This window comes from Bufo gargarizans, chromosome 9, assembly GCF_014858855.1.
Source record: "Bufo gargarizans isolate SCDJY-AF-19 chromosome 9, ASM1485885v1, whole genome shotgun sequence".
NCBI lineage: Eukaryota > Metazoa > Chordata > Amphibia > Anura > Bufonidae > Bufo > Bufo gargarizans.
The window spans coordinates 64,871,740-64,890,506 of NC_058088.1; the positions used below are offsets into that span (position 1 = coordinate 64,871,740).

At 47.2% G+C, this 18,767-nt stretch overlaps 1 protein-coding gene across 2 annotated transcripts in view; it reads right to left on the minus strand.

Moving 5' to 3' along the window:
* Window positions 1-18,134, minus strand: part of ATP11C (ATPase phospholipid transporting 11C) — a 135,784-nt gene extending 117,650 nt beyond the window's left edge. For both annotated transcript variants that reach the window (XM_044306697.1, XM_044306699.1), the window contains exon 1: window positions 17,718-18,134. In XM_044306697.1, coding sequence (XP_044162632.1) covers window positions 17,718-17,744 — 27 coding nt within the window. In that variant the 5' untranslated portion in view covers window positions 17,745-18,134. The remainder of the gene's footprint in view (window positions 1-17,717) is intronic.
* Between the last annotated feature and the right edge of the window lie 633 nt (window positions 18,135-18,767).

Below are 18,767 nucleotides of genomic sequence, written 5' to 3' on the forward strand. Positions count from 1 at the left end.
CTTATACGACAAGAAAAAAAAAAAAAGGGTTGAAAGCACACATGCCCAGACCTTGTTTTACCTAGGTGAGGGACTAAAAGGAGCATTCTCATTTCTACAATAGGGATCCCACGATCCTGTCCTACAAGCCACCACGTCCAGGCTACGAGGGGAGTCTGGGTTTATGGACGCGGTCGAGCTCACGTTGCTACGCTAGGACCACCTAATGTGTATGGAGGCCTCACAACTTTACCCCAATGGCAGATTTCGAAGAGGGTGAAGGAAGATGGTTGAAAAATCAAACATGTGGAATAAACCAGCGGCTGGCCCATGCATTTCTGCTGCAGATTTAGAATATATCATGGATTAGGACCATGGGGCTAATCCGCATGCAGACCCCTTTTTTTTTTTTTTTTTTTTTTTTAATCGGCCAGCGAATGGCGGCTGTCAAAAATAGGCTATTACCTATTTTTGGTCGTTTTTAGGGCCATATGGACCCCATTAATATCAATGGGCCAGTTTCTAAAGGCTATGTACACCCTTTTGGGGGCAATTTGTTTTATTATTATTTAATTGTACTCACTATAAGGTAAAAATACTTTTTTACAATTGGTCTATTAAAAAATATGGAGTCCTTTTGTCTGTACAGAGCTGAGATGCTCTACTAGCAGTATCTGAATTTTCTGTCTCTTCCGTCAGTCAGGGAGTTGGTGGACTCCTTATCTCTACTCTCTGACCTTATAAACACTCATCAAAGCTCCCTCACATTCAAGTGGATGAGGTGAGTATTTTTTATTATTATTTTCGGACCCAGCAAAATGGAGGGCACTACTGGGGGCAATATTTATACTGGAGGGCACTATTGGCTGTATTATTTATACCGGAGGGCACTACTGGAGGCAATATTTATACTGGAGGGTAGGGCTGGGCGATATGGCCTAAAATCTATATTGCGATATAATTTGAAGCATGTGCGAAATAACAATATATCGCAATATATTATTTTCTTCTGTATGTATACAAATTACATGGCCATCATCATCCATGTCCCCCAGCCAGCGCCTTCAGCCCCATGCCATTGGCCGTCATCCAGGTCCCCCAGCCAGCGCCATCAGACCCATGCTATTGCCACATCATCATGTCCCACAGCCAGCACCATCAGCCCCATGCCATTGCCATATCATCCATGTCCCCCAGCCACTGCCAGCAGCCCCATGCCATTGCCACCCTATCATCATGTCCCCCAGCCAGTGCCATCAGCCCCATGCCAGTGCCATCATTATCATGTCCCACAGCCAGTGCCATCAGCCCCATGCCATTGCCACCATCATCATGTCCCACAGCCAGCACCATCAGGCCCATGCCATTGACACCATCATCATGTGACCCAGCCAGCGCCATCATCCCCATGCTATAGCTATCCCCCCCCCTGTAGATTCTGGCCCCTACTAATATACTTACCTTTCCTGCAGGGTGCGCAGCTGGCTGATGGAGTCCGCAGGCGACAGACTGCGTCTTCTTCCCAGCATGCACTGGGAGGGACCTGACGTGTCACACAGCGGTCAGGAGACGACAGAGCGGTAAGTGAGAAGCTTTTTCAATTCACTACCGCTACGTTGTCATCTAACGCGATATGGCAATATAAATAAAATCTATATTGTTACCTGAGTTTATGACGATAATATCATATATCGTTTATATCGCCCACCCCTACTGGAGGGCACTGTTGGCTGTAATAATTATACTGGAGGGCACTATTGTGGGCAATATTTATACTGGAGGGCACTTTTGGGGGCATTTTATATACTGGGGCTACTGTGGGGGACCTTATATATACTGGGGGCAGTACAGCCGGGGGTTTTTTCCGTTCATGTGAATGTAGCCTAAACCCTGTCAACAAGCCCTTAAATTTATACCAGTAATTAGAAAGTTATAATTACTATGAAGCCTACAGCAGAGCAGGACAGGCTCTGATGGGTGGAACGACTAGAGAATTTGCCTGAGGACATCTGTAAAGGAGAGGAAGAACTTGCCCTTCAACATTTCTCCCATTCTACCACTACCGAGCTGCAGCTACCTGTCTGTACAAGTGAACACTTACCAGTGTATACCTGAGACAAAATACCAGCCCTCCGAATAGATCCCACACTACATCAGTATGCAGTCCTACAATACATTTCATGTAGATGGTCTTCAGGTATACAGACGCTGATTGTATATTGCCATCATGTGCCATCAGTTTATAATCTACGGTGGTCAAACCTCTGGGAACCCAACTGATCCTAAAGGGCCCTTTAGGGTCCATTCACACGTCCGTTTTTTCTTTCCTGATCTGTTCCGTTTTTTGCGGAACAGATCAGGACCAGATCAGGACCCATTCATTTTCAATGGGTCCTGGAAAAAATCGGACAGCACAATGTGTGCTGTCCGTTTCCGTTGTTCCGTTCCGCATGTCCGTTTAAATATAAAACATGTCCTATTATGTTCCTGAAAAATCGGATCCTGGTACAATGCAAAGTCAATGGTTTCGCAAAAAACGGAAGACATTCGGATGTCATTCCGTATGTCTTCCGTTTTTTGCGGAATCCGTTCCTGGAAACACATAGCAAATATTTTTTTTTTTTCATTTTTTTTTCTATTTTTTTTCAAAGAAATCCAAACAACTTTATTTGATTATTGAAATGTATACATGTTTCAGTTTTTTGCGGATCCGCAAAAAACGGATGACATACGGAAACATTTTCAGGAACAACGGATCCGCAAAAAACTGACCGAAATTCGGATTATAGAAAAATACTGACGTGTGAATGTAGCCTTACACTGGCCGAGAATCGCATAGGTTATCGCTAACGAGTGTTCATAGTAACCCTCGTTAACGATGATCGGGCAGTGTAAATGTACCGCCGAATAATCGTTTGTGCACACGCAAAAGTGATCTTTTATGAGGACATTCCCTTTAACCGTTGAGACCATTTTTGCAGCTCGGGTGCGGACCCATTCACTTCAATGGGGCCGCAAAGATGCGGACAGCATCCGTTGCTCCGTTCTGTGGCCCAGCAAAAAAAAATATAGCATGTCCTATTCTTGTCCGTTTGGTGGACAAGAATAGGCATTTCTACAATGGGCCACCCATTCCGTTCCGCAAATTGCAGAAGGCACACGGACGGCTTCCGTTTTTTGCGGATCTGCGGTTTGTGGACCACAAAAAAAAAAGGCACGGTCGTGTGCACGAGGCCTAAGGCTTTGAGGATGCATCCTCACAAGATATATTTTGCTGCAGACAATTCAATGTGGATCCTGCCAGATTCCAGTTAAAACCCAGCTGCTAATCAGCATCAAAATTTTGCTGCGTATTTTACCCTACGGATTGCAATTCTGCGGCAAAAAAAGTGTGCAGCGTATACGACCTATATGGACATACGCTAAAAGTCACACAGGGCGATATATAAAAGAAGCAGATATGTGCTCCAAACACTTAAACTCAGTACTGCCCTTGGGGCTTTTACCTTGTGCCGAAAACACGAGCTTGGGGAGGGAGGGGGGCAGTTAGAGAAAAGTGTGCGACTTAGGCCTCATGCACACGGCCGTTGTTGTGGTCCGCATCAGAGTTGCAGTTTTTGCGGCTTGTATTAAGACCTATTCACTTCAATGGGGCCGCAAAAGATGCGGTCAGCACTCAGTGTGCTGTCTACATCTGTTTCTCTGTTCCGTGGTCCGCAAAAAAATATAACCTGTCCTATTCTTGTCCGTTTCGCGGACAAGAATAGGCAGTTATATCAATGGCTGTCCGTGCCGTTCCACAAATTGCAGAACGCACACGGACGCCCTCCGTGTTTTGCAGACTGCAAAACACACAACGGGTATGTGCATGAGGCCTTAGGCTACATGCACACGACCGTATGTGCTTTGTGGTCCGCAAAAAAAAAAATGTCTATGTTAAAGATAATACAACCGGATCCGTTCATAACGGATGCAGACGGTTGTATTATCAGTAACGGAAGAGTTTTTGCTAATTGCGTAATTTGCACCACATTTATAATGTGTTTTAGACACTTTTTGCACCTTGCCCGAGGAGGGAGAGCTTACAGGGGTTTCCGGGAATACGATTTTGGGATTTTCAGCACCCCTATCGGTCAGCTGTTCCGCACAGAACTGATGAAGAAAATAATCATACATAGCTTTCCTAATAGCCAATATTCTAATTCATAGACTCTATGCCAGTGTGGGGTTGAACTTTGGAACGGATTCTGTAGCGTGGCCCTGAGACGGTCATGACATTAGTGTATTAGGTCTAATGCAGATAGGGTGGCAGGATGAGAGGAGGAGGAGGCCTCGCTACAGCCAAAACAATTCTCGCTTAGTGACGCATTTTAACTCCTGATCCTTTATCCGAAGTTGATTCGTTCAAAACATCGGAATAACACTGTACAGAAATTTGTCTCCGTACAGTATTAGAATGTATGGGCTCCGATGAGCCGAAGTAAGTTATTCACAAAGTCGCTTCGGTAGCTGATTTTTAAAGTGGAAAACCACTTTAAAACTCGAAACCGAACTATAATCACGCGTGACTTCGTGAATAACTAAATTCGGCTCACATTCTAATACTGTATGGAGACAAATCTTGGTACAGTATTATTCCAAAGTTCTGAACAAAGCGAGTTCGGATGAAGCGTTCGAAGCTCGCTTCGCTCAACATCATTTGGCCACTTCAAGCAGCAGATCGGCAGGAGTACCAGGAGTCGAACCCCTAAGGCCCCTTTCACACGGGCGAGTATTCCGCGCGGATGCGATGCGTGAGTTGAACGCATTGCACCCGCACTGAATACCGACCCATTCATTTCTATGGGGCTGTTCACATGAGCGGTGATTTTCACACATCACTTATGCGTTGCGTGAAAATCGCAGCATGTTCTATATTCTGGGTTTTTTTACGTAACGCAGGCCCCATAGAAATGAATGGGGTTGCGTGAAAATCGCAAGCATCCGCAAGCAAGTGCGGATGCGGTGCGATTTTCACGCACAGTTGCTAGGAGACGATCGGGATGGAGACCCGATCATTATTATTTTCCCTTATATGGTTATAAAGGGAAAATAATAGCATTCTGAATACAGACTGCATAGTAAAACAGCGCTGGAGGGGTTAAAAAAAATAATTTAATTCACCTTAGTCCACTTGATCGCGAAGCCCGGCATCTCCTTCTGTCTCCTTTGTTGAATAGGACCTGTGGTGAGCATTAAATACAGGTAAAGGACCTTTGATGACGTCACTTCGGTCATCACATGGTACGTCACATGATCTTTTACCATGGTGATTCACCATGGTAAAAGACCATGTGATGACCGGAGTGACGTCATCAAAGGTCCTTTACCTGTATTTAATTCTCACCACAGGTCCTATTCAACAAAGGAGACAGAAGGAGATGCCGGGCTTCGCGATCAAGTGGACTAAGGTGAATTAAATTATTTTTTTTAACCCCTCCAGCGCTGTTTTACTATGCAGTCTGTATTCAGAATGCTATTATTTTCCCTTATAACCATGTTATAAGGGAAAATAATACAATCTACAAAACACCGATCCCAAGCCCGAACTTCTGTGAAGAAGTTCAGGTTTGGGTACCAAACATGCGCGATTTTTTTCACGCGAGTGCAAAACGCATGACAATGTTTTGCACTTGCACAGAAAAATCACGGGTGTTCCCGTAACACACCCGCACATTTTCCCACAACGCCCGTGTGAAAGGGGCCTAACAATCAGATATCGATGATCTATCCTGAGGAAAGGCCGTCAATATCAAAACCCTGGACAACCCCTTTAAGGTGCATCCAAAATGTGTGGCAAAATATGCAAATTTTGTTGCAAAATTTTGGCACAACGCCAACAAATGGGACAGTTTTTCCAACTGTCTAAAGTTACACCGGGCAGCTTTTTTAAAGAATTTGTGAGAATGCCCTCATCTGGAAAAAAAAGTAATAGGAATATGAGGCATCTGATATTTCATCGTTTCCCTAAGAACACACTAAGGGCTCATCCACACGACCGCAGTGTTTTGCTCTCTGCAAATTGCAGATCCGCTAAACACAGATACCGGCCTGTGTACGTTCCACATTTTGCAGACCAGGCATGGCCAGCACTATGATAGAAAATGCCTATTCTTGTGGACAAGAACAGGACATGCTCTATCTTTTTTTGCAGGGCCGGGGAAAGTGACATCATCAGACCTAAAGGAATGGACTCTGTATAGGAAGGTGACAAGTCCACTTCAGAGTGCAAGTCTGCACTGGTGGACCGCTATCACTTCTTTATAAAATGTTCATATGACTTACGGAAAGGGTTAAATACATAACCCATTACCACGAGAGTCACAGGCTGGCCCTGGTACAGTCCTGACCGTGAGAACAGACGGCGGTCCATCACATCACGGCATAAACGTCATTGCCAGCCGCAATGTTTTATCCTGCAATTAACCCCTCCAGCCTCATTAACATGCACATTCAACGGAGGGGGGAAAGCGAGCAGCTGCCAGACACCTCCGGTGTGCTGCCAGGTTCATTCCTCCGCCACCTGAGGGGGTCTGATATCCCACCCCTCATATACGGTACCTTCTTCTTGGAAGATCCGGGAGAAGGAAGAAAATCCATGCTCTGCCCCAAGGAAACATTCGCAGTAGTGGATAAATCAGCGTCTCCCAAAAACGCCAGAACGTTCAGCTAGTGCTGCTGTGACTGACTGGCCGCCGGCCACGGTCAATGGAGGAGCCATCATAACACAGCTACACCCCGCAGTACAATACTCCTCAGGATAAAACGCCTCGCAGACACAGTAACACTCTCCTCAGCTTAAAGGCATACCACCCCTCTACACTCAAGCTGGACATGCACGTATACAGGGGCTTCCACACTCTCCCTGAGGGCAGATGTCACAGATATCCAGCATGCCCGATCCTCTCCCCATTTACAACGCGTGTATGCTTGGCCGAGCACAGTATGCACCTGTACAGGGGGCTTCAGGAAAGTTCATGGGTGGGGGTGCAGAACCTGGAGCAACCCTTTAAAGAGGACCTGCCCCCTCTCCTGATATGTCTGTTCTAGTAACTACTTGCATCCCCATATTATAACAATTCTGCAGCATCTTTTCCTATGATTCTATGTTGTGCCATTCCTTTATTATTCCTGATAGAAGTTATGAAACTGCTAAAAGTTTGCAAAGAAGGTCCAGCTGGGTGTTACCAGTTGGGGGGTGTCCCTACACAGTCTGACATTGGCAGCACCGATTTGATAACGTCAGACTGTGCAGGGACACCAGCCCCCCCCCCCCCAACAGGTAATACCCATCTGGACCTGCTAGAAATTAATAACTTCTAGCAGGAATAATAAAGGAAAGGTACATTATAGAGTCATAAGAATAGATGCTCCAGAATTGTTATTACATGGGGAATACAACAGACCTGTCAGTAGAGGAGACAGGTCCTCTTTAAAGGGAGTCTGTCACCAGAAAATTTACTGATAAGGCTACATGCACACGAACGTTAGGGCTCCGTGCCCGTGCTGCGGACCACAAATTGCGGTCTGCAATGCACGGGCACAGACCATGGGGGAGCTGCACCGTAGTGCTTCCATGGGGTTCCGCTCCGTGCCTCCGTTCCGCATCTTAGCGATTGCGGACCCATTCAAGTGAATAGGTCCGCAATCCGTGATGCGGAATGCACACGGCCGGTGCCACACTGTATGCAGGACGCAATACGGCCACTGGGGGCACACGGTCGTGTGCATGTAGCCTAATTCAGTAACACTAGGGGGAATTTATCATGATGAAGTCCGTTTTGGAGTACTTTGTCACATTTATCGAATGTCTCATGTTACTTGATAAATTTGTCTTAGGCTACATGCACACAACCGTATGTGTTTTGCGGTCTGCAAATTGCGGATCCGCAAAACACAGATGGCGTCCGTGTGCGTTCCCCAATTTGCAGAACGGCACGGACAGCCATTAATATAACTGCCTACTCTTGTCCGCAAAATTTATTTTTATTTTTGCGGACCATGGAATGGAGCAACGGATGCGGACAGCACACGGAGTGATGTCCTCATCTTTTGCGGCCCTATTGAAGTGAATGGGTCCGCATCTATGCCACAAAAAAAAAAAAAAACTGCGGCTCGGATGCGGACCAAAACAACGTTCATGTGCATAAGGCCAAATGGACAAGAATAGGACACGTTCTATTTTTTTTTGCGGGGCTACGGAACGGACATACTGATGCGGACAGGATAGGACTGTTCTATTAGGGGACAGCTGTTTCGTTCTGCAAAATACAGCATGCACACAGACGCCATCCGTATTTTTTGTCGGACCGCAAAATATATACGGTCGTGTGCATGAGTCCTCAGAAGAAGCAGAAGGAGCAAGGGTGCACAGTGCAGCATGGACCCGCCCTCTGCGCACGTAATGAATGACGCAATGGATCGAAAGGCATCTTTACATTTAACTGAGCTAGCCCTATAAAGTAGTGTGTCTGGGTTCACACACAGGGAATTTCTTGGAGACAGACTTTAATCCCTTTGTGTGATCTGTCGCATACATACAGCAGAAGGTGGGATTTTAAACACGGCGCCTGCTCAGGAGCTGAGAGGGCGCTATAACTGGCCAGCGACTGCTGTGTACTACAGCAGATACCTCCCAGCAGTCGGAGATATCTCTGATCTTGGACATTTAATCCCTCAAAAGCCATGGTCTACTGTGAGGGGTCATTTACCAGAAGCGTGACTCCCGGTGAGCCTTTTGGAGGCTATGGCAGCCGGGAGGCTTAAAAAAAAAGTTCTCAGACCTGACATAGTAAAGTTCCAATTAAGCTCTGCAATTTTACCATAGACTGCAAAGGTAAAATATTGCAGTGTGTGGTATAAGCGATCTAATGATTGCATGTTTAAGTCCCCCAGGGCAGCTAAAAAGAAAGTTCTAAAATACCCCCTAAAAAACTGTTAAAAAAAAAAAAAAAAAAAACACAGCAGAATTAAAAAAAAAAACTAATATCCTGTCTCTCCATTTTACAAAAAAATAAATAAATGATATATATATATATATATATATATATAGGCACGGAGATCCGGCAAAAATGCTGAGAATCGGCCGGACACAAACTGCAGCATGCAGTGCTTTGTGTCTGGCCTATTCTTGTAATTTTTGCCGAAAAGCGGGACCTCATGATACTTAATGGGGCCGGCATGCATTCCGTTTGCCTCCCACAGTGCCGGATCCAGAGAATTCCAGCAGGCTGTTCTCCATCGGAAACAGCCTGCAGATGTGCAACTAGCCTAAAAACTACAGATGGCCCCGCATCTCTAACACAGCTCTGTAGACTGAAATATTTTTTTCCAATGTTATGGGGGTCAGAATATGGCGAAGCAAATAATTTTATGTTTTAAGACTAAAACTATATAAAGGGGGTTTCGCTGTAATCGTACTGATCCGCTGAATAAAGTGTCATCTTTGCCACCCAATGAAACATGTCCTATTCTAGTCCGTTTTAGGCATTGTTACAATGGATCCGCAAAAAAATAAAAATAAAAATGGCATCCGTTTTTAGTATTTTTTGCAGATACGCAATTTGCAGACTGCAAAACACATACGGTCGTGTGCATGTAGCATAAGTGAAAGGAAAAGTAAAAAAGTTATGGCCCTTGGAAGGCGGGGAGGAAAAAGTGAATACAAAACAGATAAATACAAATTGGTTGGGTCTTCATAGGGTAAAGAGGCCCTGTCACAGAAATACCACTGGGTCCATACCTTGTCAGCCATATCTTCTGCGACTCCTGCACCCTCTCTCCTAGTCTCCTCTCTCCAGCCACCACCAGATACCAATGTAATGTCAGGAGAGCAGTGCCCAGCAGGCAACGTCAATGGGGTAGCTCTGGGGACTGCCCACCTGACAAATCACTGCTATTGGACGCCAAAATAAATGGCACTGATATGAGCCGAACAGGGGAGTCACAGAAGATACGACTGCAGAGGTGCGGGGCCAGTCACATTTCTCTGGGGTCCTCTTTTGTGCTTTCATTGCAAATTGCGATCAGAGCAATACGGCAAGTCCATTTTTGTATGTAAATTGCGTTAAGTCTGGAAAATGATGGTCATTTTTAGTTAAAAAGGGTTTTCTCTTGAAGACACCTGCCCATAAGCCTAATTGGGGCAAGTGTATGTCAAAGAGGGATGGGCCCCTACTCAGGACCATTTACTACAACATAAGGCCACAGCCACAGGCCTCGTGGTTCCACGATAGTCCACCAAATATTTCTTGAATTAGCAGAAACCACTACTAGGGTCCAACATCTTGAGTTTTCTATTGACATCCATGTACCATACATTATTATTATATAAAAGCCACATTTTTGTTAGATTTGTCAGTTTTTCCCCCCCAAATCTACGAGAACAATCTGAGGTATACAAGGTACGGTCACATGGTCTGTCCTTAAAAGGGCATCTTTGTAGCTATAACACTGGCTGGCCTGTTGCATGTGCCATTGGCAGCTGAAGGCATCTGTGTTGGTCCTATGTTCCTATGTGCCCACATCGCTGAGAAAAAAAGAATTTTTAATATATGCAAATAAGCCTCTAGGAGCAACAGGGGCGTTGCCATTACACCTAGAGGCTCTGCTCCCTCTGCACAACTGCCGCACCCTCTGCACCAGGAGTGGGATAGTTTGTGGACTCCCACTGCAGTCCTTGGTAGCCGTTTGGCGCCGGTGGTGTTGTGGAGTGGGCCTGCTGTGTAACCTGCACTCCCTGATGTATGGTAGCCATCTTGGCACCTAACAGGTAGGATTCAATGCAGGAATGTGGAACCTACACTCCCTGAAGTGTACGGAAGCTGTTATGGCACCTAACAGGCAGAATTTAGTGTAGGAACCCGTCTAACAGAGATCGCCTTGACGCTTGGCAGACGGGCTCGGATAGTTTTGTACAAAACGATTTGCCAAGTATCTCGCACTTATAGTGTAGCACTTGTTATTATTATGCAATTTTGTACTTTATATTGCAGTCAATTGTCGCATTGCATGTTTTTTGTCTTTCAATGTTGTACCCTCTGCACTTTGACAGGGTTACACAGTATAGATGTGATCATCTCGGCCCTGTCAATCAAAGTGCAGAGGGCGTGGCAGTTGCAGAGAGAGCAGAGCCTCTAGGTGTAAGGCTGGGTTCACACCTGAGCGTTTTACAGCGCGTTTACACTGAAGAGATTTACACGGCAGACAGGGCCGGCAGTAGGAGACCAACGCTGCCTGCCTCTGCCAATCTAGTGTAGCAGGGGGCGTGGCCAGAGGTGGGAGAACGGACCTCTAGGAGCAGGGGCAACGCCCCCACCCCTCTACCCCCAGCATCTAGAGGCTAATTAGCATATTATAAAAGTTATATTTCTGGAGTAACGGGGGCATAGATAAAAGTAGGAATAGGCAAAGGTTTGGCAGACATGGGATGATACTTTTGACCATTTACAATAAGGGTCCTATGAACATCACTTTTTTTTTTTTTTTTTTTATCGCCACATTGTGCGGCTCCAAAGAAATGAATGGGTCCACAATTCCGTTTCCGCAAAATGCAGCGGACGTGTGAATGGAGCCTAATAGGGTTAACTGGTGACAGAAACCCTTTAATAATGTCTCTCCTTTTATGACCTACTCCTGATCCGCATCAGTGCTGCCGTACACTAAGGGAACGGTGTGGGCTTCTTTTCTGAAGAGAAAACTTTGCCTACGTGGAGCACATCAGCTGATGGGCATAAATGTCCCTGCACAAAGGTTTATGCATTTATCTCAATGGCGTACAAGACGATGCCAAGGAGACTCATCCGTCTCTGGGGCCGACATTACTGTGCGCACTGCCAATGGCGCCCGTCGGTGCAGTCATCGCCTACTGAGCTGCCAGTCTGTGCAGACTGCATATTGATAAACCTCCGTGTGCATTCCCCGATGGGCAGGACAGGGGTGTCCCTACGGTGGAGGGCACTGCGGAGCCGGGTCATATCAAAGAATCCTAAAACATGCAATGCTGCAAATACTAAGCGCAGGAGTGTAAAGAGAAGTAAAGCGGCTACAAAGACTATGCAGTAGCTATAATCAGAGCCTCTCACAGGCAGGAGCCTTCCGGTGAGGACTCTGGGCAGCTGTGGGGGGACATCGAATGCTCCGCAGGTTCCATGCAGGCGCTGTCAGCAGAAGACTGGAAGGAGACTTTATTGGATGTGACCGCTTCTCGGTCAATCATCCTGCACTACTTCCCGACTACGGAGGTTCTGTAACAGCTGTCACCCTGGACGACAACCTCATCATGTATCATGACGTCTCACCATCACCAGGCAGGCAGATGTCCGCACTGCGCTGCCCCCTGGTTCATCGGGTTATCGGTGGCAGGTTATCACTGCCAGATCATCGTTAACGAGCGTTACTATGAACGCTTGTTAGTGATGATCGCCCCGACAGTAGGCTGGTGTGATACAGGCTTAAAGGGGTCGTCTCACTTCAGCAAATTGCATATATCATGTCGAGAAAGTTAATACAAGGCACTTACTAATGTATTGTTATTGTCCATATAGCCTCCTTTGCTGGCTGGATTCATTTTTCCGTCACATTATACACTTCTGGTTTCCATGGTTACGACCACCCTGAAATACAGTAGTGGTGGCCGTGCACGCACACTATAGGAAAAAACATCAGTCTCTCTGGTGGCCGGGAACATGGGAGCGCGCACAGGCTGGTGCTTTTTTCCATAGTGTGCAAGCACGGCCACCGCTGCTGCATTTCAGGGTGGTCGTAACCATGGAAACCAGAAGTGTATAATGTATACAGCCAGCAAAGTAGGCAATATGGAGAATAACAATACATTAGTAAGTGCCTTGTATTAACTTTCTCTACATGATATATGCAATTTGCTAAAGTGAGACGACCCCTTTAAGCCTGTAGCACACCAGCCGATTTGTCGGGCCGATCATCACTAACAAGCGCTCATAGTAACGCTCGTTAACAATGATCTGGCAGTGTAATACTGCCGACAATAACCTGATGAATGAGCATTGGGTAATTGTAATCTTTCAACTGGTTTAAAAGTCACTGCTTGCCGGTGGGAGGTCGTGCCATGTACACACCATCTCCTGTCGGCAACAGTCGAGTCAGTATGGGGACGAGTGATGGCATAGAGATCGCTACTCCCCATACCGCAAAGGAGATTGCTGCATGTGATGGCAGCGGTCTCCTCCGCTGACGAGCAGGAGATGGCAGGAAAGGAACGCTTCCCTCCCGAGAATTGTCTGCCTGATCGCGTAACACAATAGAGCCTTTACTCTATCGACTGGCTAAAACATGGCAGAGTGAATATACCGCAGACCTCTGCTTTTAGGCGACATCCATGAAAAAACGTGGCAGTCTAAAACTGCCTTTTAGGGGCATCTAAAGAGTACAGTGCAGCCCTGGCCCCATAGAAGTGAATGAGGCTGCGTGAAAAACGCATTGCACATCAAAACGCATTGCAACAGCACGGAAAAATCTGAACGCAATTGCAGACAAAACTGATTGAGCTTGCTTGCAAAATGGTGCGAGTTTCACTGAACGCACCCTGAACGCATCCAGACCTAATCCGTCACGCTCTTGTGAAAGAGGCCTAAGCCTGTTAGAAAGAGATTGTCGTGTACTACATGATATCCGATTTTTATTCTCTACGTTCATAGTAACCGTCATATCAGATGTTCACCTACTGTGGAAACCTTCAAAAGAAACCTGAAAACCCACCTCTCCAGACAAGCCTACAACCTACAGTAACCCTGCTGCCATTATACCGCCATATGAGCAGCTTTATCCTCACCTACTGTGTCCTTCTCCCATTCCTTGTAGATGGTAAGCTCTTGTGGTCCTCTCTCCTTCTGTACCAGTGTGTAACGCGTCTTGTGCTTTTTATTATGTACGTCTACCCCTCTTCATAAGTACAACGCCATGGAATGAATCATGGCGCTATAATAACCCTCCTCACGACGGCCATACAAACCCACCAGGGCTGATGCTGGTAGGAAGGAGGGTGATGTCAGATCATTTGCCATTGCAGGAAATACGCCGCTGCCCGACGTTCGGCCGAACTCTGTCTCAAGTCTACGGTCGGTAGATAGGAGAACAGATTAATATCACATATTACAACATGAAATATAACAACTTGCACCACTAGACTTCACGCCACACAGATCTAGTCAGAGTAAGGGCTCATTCACACGACCGTATGGCCATGGTGCCCGCAAATCGCAGTGTGCAACACACGGGAAGCGGCCGTGTGAACTCTGTGCTGCGGATGTGGACCCATTGATTCAAATAGGACCGCGATCCGCAAGATACGGCAAAAAAAAAAATATAGGACCTATATGTCCTATCTTATACAGTGTAAAAGCACAGATCGGAAGCCCACAAAAATACTAGGAAGCGCTTCTGTGGGCTTTTGGTTCCGTATTTCTGCACCACAAAAGATAGGACAGATCGCGGACCTATTCAAGTCATGGGGTCCGCACCACAATAAGGGATTCACACTGCCGATTTCCGTATATTGCAGTACGCAACACAGGCGCATAAGGTCGCGTTAACAAGCCCTTAAGGCTCCTTTACATGGGATGACTGTGCAGGAAATTATCAGGGGTACATTTACTAACCTACGTTTGGCGTAAAAAAAAAATACTTTTTGCGACTTAACGTCCACAATACTTTGGAGAGTGGTGAGGGGCATGTTGGGGCCAGGGCCATCAGCCCCAGCAAATTTACTAACATGTTTGCGAAAAACGACTCCAGTCATGGACAGCTGGAGGATGGGACTACTTTCTGACGAGGGGTGCGTCTCACCATAAATGAGGTGCATCCTCCGGCAGAGCAGGGGATATCAAAGACCGGCATAAAAAGAAGATCTTTGATAAATGACCCCCAATGACTTAGGTGTCCACATCAACTGTGCTTTCATCCGATGACCAACATTTGCTTGTTTATTGATGGAGCAGCGGCACTTTTATAAAGAGTAATTATCAGGAACTCTCCTTTCTGATAATTGCCCCGATTGTCACGTCAGCTAATAGAAGGTAAGATTCTGCTATACCTCATGCTAAGGATTGAATCCGGACGCTCGCAGCCTGTATGTTTGGTTTGGTACAGCTTCAAAGCAGTGCTCAGTCAACTTTTATTTAACTGCAAGTGTTCAGCCATTTTTAATACCCGACTCTGGGAAAGCTAGCTGACAACTACTGTGAGGGTACCTGCACATGGTGGGGAGTTGTCAAACTAAATTTCTACATGGATTTTCGTGTGGATTTCTCTGCTTTTCCACACCAAGTCTGCTTGTGTTACTCGTGGACTTTCTTGCCGTTTTGCCCTGATCTCAAGCTTGGCGCTGCGAAGATTGAAAGCCACACTTAAATTTGGCAATTGTCCTGCTGCGGATTTCAAAATCCACAAGGCAGGAAGACTTCCGCACTGAAAATAAATAAATAAATACGCAAATCTCCTTCACTTCGCTAGCACTGTATTTATACTGCGTTTTTTCTGTACGAATATCCATAAGGAAATGTGCGTTATCTGTAACATGGGCAGGAGGTAGCCTGAGGGCTATTACATCCGCCTCATCTATACCACCAGTAAGCAGAGCTATTGTCATCTAAAATGCTGCCACCCCATGTGGTCCATGAGCGTACGTTTAGTAGGAAATAGATATTTCACCTTTATAGCTTCTGCGATAATGGGAGCCGTGACACTTATGTGAACAGAGCCTATAGATGGCGGCACTCCGTTATGTATTGGGACACCCAACTATCATCAGCACTGGCAGAAGTATCAGCTCATGCACAGGACTGTGTTTGGTACGCATGCGATCCACATTTTTTGCGGATCGGATGAGGACCCATACATTTCAACTGAGCCGCAAAAGATGTCGACGGCACACCATGTGCTGTCCGCATCCTTATGTCCGTTCTGCAAAAATATACATGTCCTATTCTTGTCCATTTTGTGGAAAAGGATAGGACGTTTCTACAGGAGTTTGAAAAAAATAAATGGTGGCATGCACACGGCCGGATCTGTCATTTGCGGACCGCAAAACGAATATGGTTGTGTGCATGAGCCCTGAATATTAAAGGGGTTTTCCAGATCGGCAGGGGTCCAACACCCGGCACCTCCGCCGATCAGCTGTATGAAGAGAAGGCACGCGCCACCTCCCGTCTCCCCTCCTGCTCGCTGTCGCTCTTCATACAGCTGATCGGTGGGGGTGCCCGATGTCGGACCTCCGCCAATCTGATATTCATGACCAATCCTGAGGATAGGTTATTAATATTAAAAGTCAGGGGTTTTCTACAACTAGTATATGCTCGTCAGGTGTCATGATGTACAAACAATGCTGCTCTGAAGAATCAAATGACAAACTCAGCACTGCTGCTTCTCAGCCACTGAAAGGTGCAGAATATATTCATAGCCAGAGAGGAAACAGGCGTCTGCCACCACCTACTGTGTGAAGTGAATAGGGGATGAGCTGCAAAGATAATACAAGGCTAATGTGTGCAAATGGACACGACGCCCCAGAAGATGCGACTCCTGAGAACATAGGCCAAGTCTAATGTGTGAAGACGGACACGACGCCCAGAAGATGCGACTCCTGAGAACATAAGACGGACACAGCGCCCCAGAAGATGCAACTCCTGAGAACACAGGACAAGTCTAACGTGTGCAGACGGACACTACATCCCCAGAAGATGCGACTCCTGAGAACATAAGATGGACACGGTGCCCCAGAAGATGCGACTCCTGAGAACACAGGACAAGTCTAATGTGTGCAGACGGACACTGCATCCCCAGAAGATGCGACTCCTGAGAACATAAGATGGACACGACACCCCAGAAGATGTGACTCCCGAGAACATAAGACGGACACGACGCCCCAGAAGATGTGACTCCTAAGAACATAAGACGGACACGACGCCCCAGAAGATGTGACTCCTGAGAACATAAGACGGACACGACGCCCCAGAAGATGCGACTCCTGACCAAATAAGCAAATAATGAGAGGCTTGGAGAACCTCCGAATCCTGGAGCCCCCCAGAGCCTTGTACACAGCAGGGGGGCCATTCACTTAAGCTCCCAGGTAACGGCAGGTTCCTGATGACCAGACACAGCCGCACGGTGGTCTCACCTGAACAGCATCAATACTACAAAGCCGGGGGATCAGCCGCTGGGGACAAGGTGGACGACTGGACGTCACCATGGAATCAATCCAAATCAGCAATTCCAAACAATTTCCAGGGAATTCCTGCTGACCCTACCGTGAGGTAGAAGCGCTGAGAATATTACTTGCTCCACGCCGGTTTTACTGTCACCTAGGAGACAGCGGCAGAGCGGACGCCAGACACCGCAATGCATGACAGAGATTGGCAGGGGGTTGTTTTACTACTGGGAACCTACATTAAAAAAAAATGTAAAAAATAAATCATCTGTCGCTGCAGACCTGGCATATGGCGGTGGCAGAGAAATTGGTGCCATTTTATGGGGGACTATGACCGGGGTTGAGTCTGATCATCCACTATAATGTAATGGGGCCATAATGGGGAAGACCATTGTTTACACTGTAGATGGCACAAAGCAGGGACCCGTCCCAGTCCGACCATTATTGGAAGTATACAGAATGTCTAAAATAGCAATACAAGCCAGTAAACCAGCTGTGCCACAGGCAGCACACAGGTACTCACCAGGCGACTGCAGACCTGTCGGAACATTGCGGAGTATCGGCTGTCACATGTCACCGCTGGCAGGACTGGCTGGGCATCAGCTGGCACCTAGGAATGGCACAGGGGTCTATACAGCCAGAGCCCAGAGCCCCGCATCCTGTGCCGGCTCTTCCTCCCCCCACTAGGAAATGAATGATGAGGTGAGTAGTAGGGACTGCAGCATGTACACAGCGCCCGCCTCCTCCTCACTCGCAGCATGTCTCCCGCCCCTGATAGAGGAGGCGCCGGAGAGGGAAGGGGCTATCTTCTTGTGAGCGGAGAGGCGAGCCCCGCCATGCTGCAGGCTGTGCTGAGGGGCCCCCGGGGGGTGTACGGAGCCTGGGTGGAGGTGCACGCCCTGCCTGTGCTGAGGGGCCCCGCGGTGTGTGGAGGTGCACGCCCTGCCCGGGTCACGGCCCCGCCCCTTCCCCGGGGATCCTGGGACTTGTAGTAGGAGCGGCGCACACAACCAGGAAGTCCGGACGGGCCGGCCTGCAGCAGGTCTTCCCAGTCACAGAGCCCTCAGCGCCCCTCGGGTGGAGGAAGGCCTCAGCCCTCCACTTACCGGCCATGACACGCTGTAAATGTATCAGAAAAACATGGCTACTTGCGTCCGAAAACAGCGCCCCCCCTGTCCATAGGTTGCGTGTGGAATTGCAGAACATTCCTATTCACTGAGGCTGAACTGCAATACCAGACTATACTACGGGCAGGTGTACCGCCTGTTCTTAAAGAAAGCTGCCATGTTTTGTTTTCTATCCCTTGAGAAGCCCCCCACGCTACTTTCACATCTGCGCTTTTGCTGTCTGGTTTTGAGATCCGGCATGTGGATCTTACAACCATAGAAAAACGCTTCCGTTATCATTAGGAATGATCGTACATGTGTTTTCAAGTTCGGCGTACAAGTTTCGGGTTATGGTCCGTGGTGGCGGAATTCTTAGATGAACCCGAAACCTGTACGCCGAACTTGAAAACAGAACTTCTCTCATCCCCAATTGTAATGATACAACCGACGGCATTCGTTCTGAGCGC